This window comes from Peromyscus californicus, unplaced genomic scaffold (assembly GCF_007827085.1).
Source record: "Peromyscus californicus insignis strain IS unplaced genomic scaffold, ASM782708v3 Scaffold_13__1_contigs__length_99412109, whole genome shotgun sequence".
In the NCBI taxonomy this organism is placed as follows: domain Eukaryota; kingdom Metazoa; phylum Chordata; class Mammalia; order Rodentia; family Cricetidae; genus Peromyscus; species Peromyscus californicus.
In genome coordinates, this window is record NW_026294424.1 from 14,546,543 (window position 1) to 14,559,344 (window position 12,802).

Here is a 12,802-nt window from a genome sequence, read left to right on the forward strand (position 1 = left end):
GCTAGAGAGATGTAAGAAAAAGTTTGTTTTTCTGAACAAAGTTTTCTTTAGTAAAATGATTGAGGTCACCTGTTACACTCTGCTAATATTGTCATGGGAAAAAAGAACTTTCTCCTGGGCCTCACATGCACAAAGACAGAGAAAAAGTGTTGGGCTCAGAGGTATGGTATTGTCTCACCCGAGAGATGGGGTGCCTGGGCTGGTGACTGAGCCTAGTTCACGGAGAAGGAAAGACATGTATGTAAATGAGTATATTAGCTAGATAGAGCACATGTATGAATGACTTTTAGAATTAGGTTTTATGACTTTCTGTACTTCCTCCAGTTAATCAGACTGTGGGCTGAATGTTGAGCTATTTAACAAGATGCATTTATAATCCACCTTTAAAAGACTATGCAGCAGTTGTATTCAACTAGATATGCAGGTTTTAAAGTGCCATTCACAACGGCAGTGAAGATATAAAATGCATAGGGGTCCTGTTGGCATGCAGAGTACAGGGTAAGGGGCAGAAAGCTACCTGGTCATCCCGGGCAAGGAAGAAATGTAGAAGATGAAAGAAGGAGAGAAGGAGAAAGAGTTGGTCCATCCATGAACACCCTCCCAAATCTAGGCATGGTTTAAATACAAAAAATGTTTTATGCATCTCGTTAGCATTTGGTAGTCATTTATTAAAAAATCGATCTGAAAAAATAAATCAGAAGATTGGCAAGACTAGAGTTACATGAAGATGTAGCACTGGCTCAAGGAAGTCTTTTGAAGAACATGGAGATAAGCCAGCATAGAACTGGATAAACTTAGGGTAAATCAACAGGAAATGGATTTACAGCTGTCTGAGAAGGAAAATGCACAGGACAGAAACAGTGTTGGAAGAGCTGATTAAAAAAGTGGAAGCTGATCACTTTACATTTTCAGTTCCTTAAATAGTAGGGTGCATTTTAGGGAATGAAGGAATTACATTACAGAAATCCCTCCCATGCAAACTAGAAGGCAGCTAGGTGAGATTATGCGGGAGACAGGCTTGGACCTTCACTAAGGGACAGGAAGAGTTGTTATAGAGAAGGAGACAGGGGCTGGAGAGGTGGCTCAGAGGTTAAGAGCATTGGCTGGCCTTCCAGAGGTGCAGAGTTCAATTCCCAGCACCCACATGGTGGCTCGCAACCATCTGTAATGAGATCTGGCATCCTCTTCTGGTATGAAAGGGTACATGAAGGCAGAACACTATAAACACAATAAATAAATAAATCTTTAAAAAAGATAGAAAGAAGCCGGGCGGTGGTGGCGCACGCCTTTAATCCCAGCACTCGGGAGGCAGAGGCAGAGAGAAAGAAAGGAGATGGATTGAACTAGCCCATATTTCTGCATTCCCCTTCATGACTGCTAGGCTCCCTATCCTGTGTGATGATTAGGAATTTACTGTGTGGGTGGGAACTGTTCCCTATACAGTTATGACTTCAGACCCTTCAATCATTTCTGGACCTGATGATATTTGGTTCTCATGGTTATTGTTAGAGTTGGTTAAAGCAATCTTGAGAAAGGACCCTCCAAAGTACACAGTTAATTCTCTGTTGTCCAGCCTTGGATGGTGGACAAGTAGCTTGCTGTGGGGTTGAACAGGTGGAGGATGGGGGGGGGGGGGGGGGGGGTTAGGTAGTTAGTCCCTGGGTCTTCCAGGGGGGCTGGAAGATGAGAAATAGGCTCTTGCTGGCACTTTACTAATGTGAGGTTGACAATGGATACAGCAGCATCTTGAAGTGCAAGCATGTCTAAACTAGCCTTTCTAACTGTCTTTGACTTCAGTCATTAAGGAAGAAACTAACCACAGTGAAATGGCAGAAGATCTGTGCAAGATAGGAGCAGAGAGGTCCCTTGTTCTGGACAGACTGGCAAGCAACGTCGCCAAACGTAAGAGCTCTATGCCTCAGAAATTTCTTGGTAAGAGTTAAATGTTTGCTGTCTCTTAACATACAACCATGTGGGTGTTCTAGACTCAAATGAAAATTATCTGAAAGTGGAAGAAAAGAAAAAAATCTCACTTTTTGAAAAGAAAGTGATAAGATTAATATTTCTTAAATATTGAAGGTTTTTTTCTCTAATAATTTCCTTCAAACTCAGAAACCTTTCACCAGGAATTAAATAGGATTTCATAGCATCTGGTGCCCTTGGTGTGATGTTTCTGTGGCCACCCTGATGACAGGTAGATCAACCCTCACAGAGCTTCAATTCACATTTCCCCAGGAAGCCTGTGCAACACTCCCCTCGGAGGACAGTGAGGGCTAATGGGAAGTGAACAGAGAATGGCCCCTCAGAAGTTCCAGTGATGGAGTATTGCAGCTAGCACTGCTGTTTTGACCATTGACCTGTCCTTGACACTGTGAGGAATAATGCAGAGTGAGCCCTTGTTCCTTGAACCTCTGTTGCCTGCTGTAGACATAGACAAGTGTTTCCTGTCCACCAGCCAGGGCAGACACTGTAAGGACACGGACAAAGTTGAGGCAGGTGCCTCAGTGGAAATCTCTAGCCTTAGAGATAGGCCCGAGGTCAGAACAGACACGCTCATTAACTCTATGACCGTGGGGAGATAAATCAACCTTCCCAAGCTGGGTTCCATGCTTTATGTGTCCCATAGGGCAATGGTGAGCGTAAAAGGCCCCTACAGATGTGAAAACTTTTAGAAGCCCTCAGTGTGAAGGTCAGGTTCGATCATGGTCAAGAGAGGAAAGCTATGTCCAGGAAAGAAGAGGTAGCGTTTGTGAAGCTAAGATGGACTTTGAGAAAGGGTCAAGACGTCAGCACCTCGCCAGACAGACACTGAAGGAGTCATGGAGTCCAAGCAGAGAGGAGAAAAAAAGAACTATGCTGTTGGCAGGGTCTGGAACAGGACCAGTGGGATGTGATGGAGGGACAGGTATGTTTCCAACTTTATCCAAGTACCCATGGGGAAGCAGTGGGTGAACTTGTCCCAGGAAGCTCTGACTATAGCATTAATGGTCTTGATTGCCATTGAGTGCAATGTGTCTCATTCAGCATCACAGAAAAATCTTGAGTATGTTCTCAGTGGGAGCAGCAGCTTTGAATGTAAATAAAGCATGGGTCAGAATTAACTGGAAAGAGGAGATGGCAGGAGTATGGGTAGTGATCAAGAGGAGGATGCTTTGGTGAGGAAGGAATGGAGGTTAGGGTGGGGTTGGTAAAGGAAACTGTGGGTTTCCTTGCTTAGTGCATCCTTTGCAGAAAAGACGAAACCAAGTCTGGAAAATAAGGTTTCAGGGTTTGGTGTAATTATTTTCAAAAATGTCACCCTGATAAGGATATTCCATGGAAACTATGCTAGAGAGAACATGGAACTTAAAAAAATGGTCACACACACACACACACACACACACACACACACACACACACACACACACACACACACACCAGAGCACCAGAGCACCTACACTGAGCCAGAAAGACAGAGGTCAGGTTCTTGGGCAACAGCCTTCCTCTTACAAGTACAAGTAGGACTCCAATTTTATCTATTGATTAAATAGAGGTTTCTCATGGGAGGAAGAAGGGGAAGAAAGACTGTTAGAAGACACAACAGAAACCACTTATTGGAAATATTGTTCATGGACTTGTCTGTGCAAATGTGAGCTTGTGAACTGAAAGAGGAGGAGACTTGGTTTCCTGATCAGTGAAGGAGGGAATCCTTCTTGCTGGATGGCTGAGACTTTAGACAGTATCAGGCGCAGGGTCCCTATCTCCCCCTTGTGGCGGCCACCGAGAACCAGAATCGTGGAGAGAGTTTGATGGACTGCCCAGGGAAACTGGCAGAGATGAAGCAGCAAGTGTGTTCAAGGGTTGTGAAGAGCTACTGACCTCAGGAGGCAGGGTGTGACTTCCTCTTTCCGATTGGGAACCTGAAGGATGCCCCTTGCTTTAGTAATGACCTAAAGCCTTGGGAGGACTTCAAACCCCAAATGGAGCATCTGAAATTTTACCATGGCTGTCCTGGGTGAATGGGCATTGCCTTGATTCACACGCTTCTGGGTGAGAGGGAACAACAGAATCGATGAAGTAAAGCTGAGATGAGACAGCACTCTCAGGGTAGAGGTTAAACCCGGGAGGAAGTGGCATTGTGGGAACGGGAGGACCAGGAGAGCGGAAGTGAGTGTGCAGGGAACAGCTCCCAGCAGCTGTGTGCTGCTGGTGTTCCCCAGAGGTGATTGGCAGTTCATGTCCTAAACAGTGCCCCTTCCTGCTCTCCCATGCCTGCCTGCCTGCCTCTCGCTGTCCTGTGATGGCTTCCTACTGTCTCACGGTTTCTCCATCTCTAAAACAGAAAGAGGTGGCCTTCAAAGGCTCCTCTCCACATTGAAGGTAATATATTATTGTGTTACTAACATGATAGCTAGCTAATATGAATTTTGATGGAGATATTTGACATCTTTCTGTTAGCCAAATCCAACATCCAGACATTACCAGTACTAAATTAGATGAACATCATTGTAAATATCTTCCTGCCATGCATGTTTCAGCAGATAGGATTAATAATAGGTGGATTACAATATAGAGATGTGAAGTAAATGCCTTTGGAAGTTTCCAAAGATGCTGCCTCAAAAGATTCCAACTGTTTTTCCTGGGGATGGATGTATCAGTTTGTGTGCTTAACCTGTTCCTGTGCATTGCTAGAAAATACACTCAAGTGACCATGGCATATTAAACATGTCTTAAACTTTAAGAGGTGCAACCAATCCTCAAATAAATATTCATTCCCAGAGGGGATTCTACTTTTTAAAAAGAATTACTCTCAGAATAAAAGTATTTATTGTAAAAGACATTAAGAGCTATGAATCATTTTTATTTTTTGCTTTTGCATTGTACATCTCTGGAGTATTCACATTCTATTCAATAACCATTGTTCTTACATAGTTTAGACATTCTCCACCAGGTATTTGAACAGGTTGAAGAGTCAGACCAGGCGTCTCAGGATCATTTCTGTGTATGCTGATGAATCCTTTCATTGAGGAGACTTGACATTCGGGCATCCTTTTGTAGACATTCCATCCCCACCGTTGCCTTGAGTTTGAGGATGTCTGCCTGTCACCTTTGTCCCTGAGGAGTCCCTCTGGAGCGTGTGGCCTTGGGCTGCTCTTCCTTCTCCGAGATTGACAGAGCATGCCCCGTTGCCTATAACACTGTTTGTTGGGTGGTGCTGGGGTGCTGAGTTCAGCCTGATTTTCTTTTCTTTAATATGATTCTCCTCACACAGTGTTCTTTCCTTGAACACTGCGTTGTCAGAAATTCAGTTCTGGTCATTTTTATTCTAGTGTTTGCTACTTCTAACTCACGTAATAAGTGTTTATTGGATTGAATTTCATTTTGTTTCCTGGGATCTGAAGTCTTCCTCTGTTCTGTTGTCTTTTTTTTTTTTTCAGTATTGTCTTTGAATATTTTCTAAATTTGACTGATTGAATATTCCAAAAATTAAAAAAATAGCTAAAACTAAAAAAAATTTTTTTTTTTTACTCCGTATCATGAAATAATTGTGCTGCATTTCTTCTCTTCCTGGAGTTTTCTTTTTCCCCTAGGATGGACTTACTGATTTGTCTTACTTCCTTTCTTGCCAAAAAATATTTTCACTGTAACCATGACATTTCTTTTCAGCCTGCTCATTCTACTTGGTCTAATGGGGCTTGATTGACATTTCAATGTTCTTCCCATTTTATCTGAGACTTTTTCCTATGAGAACTATGACTTTTTTAAATCCTGAAAGAATGCCAAAGATGGTGTTGGGGGAGTTCAAGTGAGGCAAAATGTGGCTTTTGTCTTAAAATGTTCCCCTTTGAGAGCTCTCTCAAATTTTTCTGATTTGGTTAAAGCCCTATACCAGCAGATGGTGCCTCCTGTCTCCACAGGGGACATCTCAGGCCTTCACTTCCCCTGCAGTACAGCTCATCAAGGCCTTTGCTTCCATGCAGGGGAGCCAGGCCACATGCTAAGGTCTCTGAAGCCACGTACTTCCTGCCAGAGGAGCTTTCAGCTCCATGATCACAAAAGGGGAAAAAAAATTCAGCCTATTTAAACTGTTTCTCTGTCAGCGTGAGGGTTGGGGGGATGCTGAAAATGTTACTGACCCCACCTGTTTCTAGAAGTGACATTACCCAAAGCTTTGTCTTGCAACTCCTTCAGGAACTTTCTGTTCTTTCCTTGCTCATAAATAGATGAATGTAAAACAGAAGTAGTAGATGACATACAGACAGACAGACAGACAGACAGATAGATAGATAGATAGATAGATAGATGATAGAGAGATAGATAATTGAGAGAGAGAGAGAGAGAGAGAGAGAGAGAGAGAGAGAGAGAGAGAGAGTAGATGTCTTCGAGGCACTGGGGACTTGAGTAGCTGTCCATTTCTCACACAGAGAAACTCTACGGGTAGATTTGTCACTCCATGCTCATCTAGAATCTATGTTGCTTTCTTTGCAACACCCACTTGTTGTTGAAACTAAGTTCTTGAAACAGCAGGCTTCAATGGTTGCTTAGAAAACCACAGAACCACGACTCTGGGGAGAAACAGGAAAGCACCACCTTTGGTGCGAGAACACACACTTCGACAGCTAGCAGAACTGGGCCCCGGGCCCACACCCTCCTCCTCCAGGGCTAGGCTCTGGCAGCAAGCGAGATGCAAGTGCAGTGAGAATAAGCTCCTTCTGACCGTGTAGCCAGATGGTTAGCACTTTGATTTAAAAAAAAAAATTACAGGAAAAAAATCTTTGGTTTTAGGAATGCTACGTAATTACCTCCCCCTGGAATGGAGCGAGAAATCTCTTTGTTGTCTCTACCATCCACAACACAGGGCTTTTGTTCTGTCCAGTCTCTGAGAAGATGTAACTGGACATATACACGTTTGCTTTCTTTAGTCTGAGGACCATTCTGTGCCAGTGTCAGAGGATGTGTTGATCTGATGATGAAATCAATGAAACCAAGTAGTCATGTGGTACACACACACTAACTAAGAAACACAACGCAAAGAAAGATACCGAAGCACCAGGGATATATTCCTGGGCTACTGTTTTTTTAATTAATTAAATTTGTTCATTTATTTTACATCCTGGCAAAAGTTTCCCCTCCCTCCTCTTCTCCCATTCCCTACCCCCAACCTCCTCTCTGCCCCTGCCCATCCACTCCTCCTCTGTTTCTGTTCAGAAAGGGGCAGGCCTCCCATGGGTGTCAACAAAGCATGGCATGTCGAGTTGAGGTAGGACTAAGCTCCTGCCCTTGTATTAAGGATGGGTAAGGCAACCCAGTATGAGGAGTAGGTTCCCAAGAGCCTGCCAAAGCATCAGGGACAGGCCCCGCTCTCACTGCTAGGAGTCCCACAAGTAGACCAAGATATTCAACTGTCACAATCCTGGCCTACTATTTAATGGTGGCTGATGGTTTTTCAAGGACTATGGATAGAGTTATGAATTGTGGAATAGTTTGTCCTACTGTAAATAAAGAGTTTGGGGAAGGTGACGACCTCAATGTCGGTGTGAAAGACACTGGGATCATCTTCGGCCACCACCCTCATCAGCTGCCTTCAGGTACATCCTGACGTGAGCAGCCCCTCATTTTGTACCTCTTCAGTCTCACTGTGGTTGGGTAGGCCACTTTCTTCAGACCCTTCACCAGTTCCCCTTTTTATTTAAACAAATCCCGTTTGCTAAGATGCCAGGATACGATCCCGGCTTCCACTTGGACATTGCCTATGCTCCTGGAGCTCTGACCCCTGGACCTTCACATTGTCCTACCAAAGCTCCAGGCTCCCTTTACCCTCAGCACCTTTACTGCTGCTGTCCCAGCCATGGACACAGAAGCCCATGCACCCATCTGGCTCTTAGGAGATGAGACGCCTGTCTGACACTCTGTGCTCGTGGGATTTCTCAGATGGGGATGGAGTCTGCCATGACTCCTGAGTGTGTGTCTCCTGCTAGCTGTGTGCACCCAAGGATAAGGACCGTTCTCACTGCCTTTCCCTTCTGGTCCCACCGTCAAGTCAGATGTACTGAAGAGGAGGGAGGCAGAGTTTGAGGTGAAATGTAAAGATTGCATCTGATTCTGTAGGCTGCCTCATGTGTTCTCATTTACCATCACTGAGAAGGTACACAAATGGCTATCCCTGCCAATAGGAATGTAAACAATTGCTTGAATGAATTTGCTGTCTGAGTCATGAGTTCATATTAGACTTAACATTTAGCAGATAAAACTTTTTTTTTTTTTTTGGTTTATCAAGATAAGATTTCTCTCTGTAGTCCTGGCTGCTCTGGAACTGACTCTGTAAGCCAGGCTGGCCTCAAAGTCACAGAAATCAACCTGTCTCTGCCTCCTGAGTGCTGGAATTAAAGGCTTGTGCCACCACTGCCCAGCTAGAAGATAAATCTTTAAAGAAATTCATTTTATTTCATTATTAGAACATTTGCTCCAAAACTAATTACCCGAAGCCAGATCTAATCTCGTCTCCCACTGGTTCCAGGGAAGGAGGTTTGTGTTAGCCAGATTTTCCATCACTGAAGAAGAATACCTGAGATGTTCAACTTGTTAAAAAAAGAAGTTGGATTTGCAACTTTGGAGGGTTCCTCTCCAAGACTGGCCCTGTTGTGCTAGACCTGTGGCAGGGAAGCATAAGTAGGTCATAGATCAGAAACGTTTGAGCCAGGTGGATCTCTGTGAGTTCGAGGCCAGCCTGGTCTACAGAGCGAAATCCAGGACAGGCACCAAAACTGCACAGAGAAACTCTGTCTCAAAAAACAAAAAAAAAAAAAAAAAAAAATGTTTGCCGTGTGGCATGAAGCAAGAGGAAAATATGAGAGGGTCAGAGTCCCAGTATCTCCTTTGAGAATATAGTCCCCAAAATCCAAGGTCTTCCCTTTCAGCCCTTCCTCCCTAAAGAGTCCAGAACTCCCAACAGCATGTCCCTGGGTAGTCAGTCACCAAGCTTCTTTGACATTGTGATAAGACATTGTTATCTACAAATGGATTCAGGCACATTCATAGCTATCCTGGGATACATCTGGTTTATGAGCCACAGGTTGGACAATACCTGAAAACATGGGCCTTTGGGATATCAAAGGTCCAGATTGTAGTAGAGTTCATGTAGTCTAAAAGCTAAGGTGAGAGCTAGCTGTTTTATGTGGTGGCTGCCCTTTAAACTACTGTCAGCCCAGCTGCTCAGGCCATAGCCTGGGGGCAATTCTGTTCCCCTAGACAATGGCTCTGTTGCTGCCACTAAAGGTAGCTTTAACTAAATCTCTATCATTCTAATAAAACTCGAGATTCAAAGGCTAGGGTGAAAAGGTGCTAGCTCAGACAGTTAGAGTAGCAACTGGCTAACTTTCTCTCTTAGCTGGTGTCCCCAGAAGCCTCCCTCCTTCTACACTGCCCCAACTAAAACACCCAGACTCTACTCCTCTCTGCTACTTCCCGTCCACTAGTTGATAACCCTGCCCCTCTTAGCCCAGGTTAATTGTATTTAATTAACACAAATGCAACACATCTTTACATAGTTAAACAAATGCAGCATAAACAAATGTAACACATCTTTGCCTAGTTAAATATTCCACAACACTTCCCCCTTTTTTTTTCTAAATAAAAAGAAAGGTTTTGACTTTAACATAGTAAAACTATATACAATAAGAACAGTTATTAAGTAAGAATTACATTTACAATATCCAGTCTCTTTGCTTTTGGCAAATTAGGAGAAATCACTCTGTTATCTATCTTATTTTGATGAGTCCAAAGCTCTATACCTAATTTACCTTCTCATAACTAAGGAAAACTGTAACTATAACTATCTAGTCTTCAACTCCAGCAAAGACCCCAGAAGGATATATTACCTGAGTAAACAGGAAGTGCAGAGCAAGCAACTTCCAAAACTATAGCAATGACAGAGACATCTGGCTGCCTGGACAGTCACCCAAGGTTCCTCTGCATAATTGTGACATCCATCTTCAGCCTACAGACCTAGAGTATCTGTCAGACTTTTCTTGAAGGACTGTCCCATCTTGTTCTGGCAAAGTTGGGCAGTCTCTTTCCTTTGTGTCCTGCATGTCCAGTTTGGATAGTCAGCTGTGGAAGAAAAGACAGTTTCTTGCCCAAATGGCTAGCTTTGCCACAATGAAAGCAAACTCTATATGGAGGTTCTTTGATGCCCATCATCCTTTTATGAAGTAGATTGGTGCTGCCAGGAGTAGATGTGTCTCACTGTCATGAAAAGCCTTAGGTTACATCTTAAATGCCATATCTGTAGGTTTCTGAAGCATTTGAAGGTCACCTATCTAAAATATATCTGTTTAACCTTGAAAACATACCTAATATAGCTACAAATTTGGTTACTATAGATGACTAACTACTAATCTGCATTTCTTAATTATACATTACATTTTTAAATGGACTATATAAGCACAACACCCCAAACAAGAGTAGAAATATACATACAGTATAACAAAAATAACTTTAAATTTGTACCAATATACCAAAATCCATACCACTGTAAAATATTTGAGGTTAATAGTTGTCTTTTTATCCTATATTCCTATATCACTCCTAAATGATGATAAACATCCAAAACCCACCAAATGACCAAAAATCACCCACCTCTTGGGATGGGAATGTGGGTGTTGTGTTCTCTAGACCGCTTCCCGTTGTCTGGAGGCAACAGTATCTCCAGGGCACCCTGAGAAAATTGAGACAATGATCATGTTATGGAAAAACTAGTTGTAACATTTGTTGTCCAATCTCAGAACTGTTCCCATGCAGAAGAACTAGCATATACATCACCTGTCTTGTATTTTTTTTTCTTGGTTTATTTCTTTATTATCAAAATTTTCAGGAGGTCTCCCTGATCAAACCTGATCTCTATTAACGTTGAAGGAATCCACAGTCTTTCATTTCCTGTGGAAACAAAAGCATAACCTCATTTTCTGAATTCCATTTTAAAGTTAAGACATCCCTAAAGTATCTAGGCTGGTTTAATTCAGCAGTCCCTGTTACAATCCTATGTCTCTCAGCAGCTGTTGTTCACTCATTAGCATTCAAAAAATTCAAAGTCAGCACAACACCAGACAGGATCCACAGACTCCCTGTATATTTCCCCTCTTTACATGGCTTTTTTCTTTATATTACTTCACTCTCTCTTTAAAGACTTTACTATTTTCAAACCATTTTTTCCTATGACCATCTATACCCATTTTCTTTTCTTTCTTAAGCACCTATGCACATTTTCAAACACACTGTAACCTAATTAGAGTTTTTTTTTCTGTCTGGACCTGCTTTACTGTGTACCTGTAGTGTTCTCTGACCATATGAGCCCAACCTTAAACTCACTGCTCGACTTTGCACTAACAGCTGGCTCCACCCCACTTGGGTCTGTGAGACCGAGCTTTATGCTCTGCAGGCCTGACCAAGCATTGAGTTTAACTGGGAGCTGCATTTAATCACTTCAGCTCTAAGAAGTTGGTGCCCACATTATGGCAGGCATTTTTACTTAGCCTGTTGTTTCTGGTTAACATGCCAGCTGCTCAAGTGCTTGCTGTATGAGTCACCATACACTACGAGCACCAGGCTACTAGGAAGCCATGTTGGTTTCTTTTTTTTTTTTTTCCAGCTTTCTCAGGCCCTATGTAAAAATACATGCCCTACGTTGTGTGCCATTTATAGCTGGGGTTTTCTTTGGGCCACCAACTAGCTCCCTAATAAAGACATGGAGACTTATTATTAATTATGAATGCTCAGCCTTAGCTTAGGCTTGTTTCTTGCTAGCTTTTTTAACTTAAATTAACCCATTTCTATTAATCTATGTGCTGCAACAAGGCTCGTTTACCTCATCTATGTACTGTCCATCCTGCTTTTTTGCTTCCTCCGTGTCTGGCTGGCCGGCTGGCCCCCAGCTGGGGTCTTTCTCTCTGCCTTCCAGCCCCATCTATCCTTCCCCTGCCCAACTATTGGCCATTCAGCTTTTTATTAGACTAATCAGGTGCCTTAGGCAGGCAAGGTAAAACAGCAACACATCTTTACATAATTAAACAAATACAGCATAAGCAAAAGTAATTTATCTTTACATAGTTAAACAAGCACTCTATCCCACAATAAGTCACCACTGAATTCTCAGTTTCGTTCATCTTTAGTATTAGGCATGTTTGTAAATAGTAAGTGAATGGTGCCTACCTCCCAGTCTACTCCAATGGATTTTCTCTGTTTCCCACTTCCAGTTTCTGCTGAGATCATTCACCACTGCTAACTATGAAGCAAGAGTGCATACAGTTGTGTTAATGTATCCATTCTGCTTTCATCATGCACTGGAGTTCATCCACTTTTGAAATATTTACTAAGAAATATTTAGTTTATTATAAGTAATATGTAATCATGTTTTTGAGTACATGTTTTTCTATATTAAAATGATAAATGTAATATAGTATCTTAAATTTATTACATGAATTAATTCATGGCTGTGTATTTTAATTAAATAATTTTAGGATAAATTAAATATACATTTAGAAAACTCTTTTAAAATATTTAAATTCAATATAATAGTGTTAATTTTACCTTACTTAGTGAAAGATGGGGGTTAGCCCTGTGAAACATACACAGTTTAAGCTGACATGGACAACCTTTAGTTCCCTTACTCATGGGTAAATAGGATTTCTCAAAGCACATATTATAGTACGACCCTGGGCAGGATGTTCCCTTTTTCCACCCTGTGCCTGGGCAAATGTGTCCTGTCTGCTGTGACAGTAGGGACACCTTCCAACCCCCTGGGTATAGATCTTACTAATGGTCACCT

At 42.4% G+C, this 12,802-nt stretch overlaps 1 protein-coding gene across 14 annotated transcripts in view; it reads left to right on the top strand.

The window, feature by feature from the left end:
* Positions 1-12,802, top strand: part of Ikzf1 (IKAROS family zinc finger 1) — a 94,398-nt gene that overhangs the window by 77,305 nt on the left and 4,291 nt on the right. For 9 of the 14 annotated variants that reach the window (XM_052734510.1, XM_052734511.1, XM_052734516.1 and 6 more), the window contains one exon: positions 1,798-1,932. In XM_052734510.1, the coding sequence (XP_052590470.1) occupies positions 1,798-1,932 (135 nt within the window). The remainder of the gene's footprint in view (positions 1-1,797; positions 1,933-12,802) is intronic. The other 5 variants (XM_052734518.1, XM_052734513.1, XM_052734522.1 and 2 more) reach the window with 1 other exon arrangement.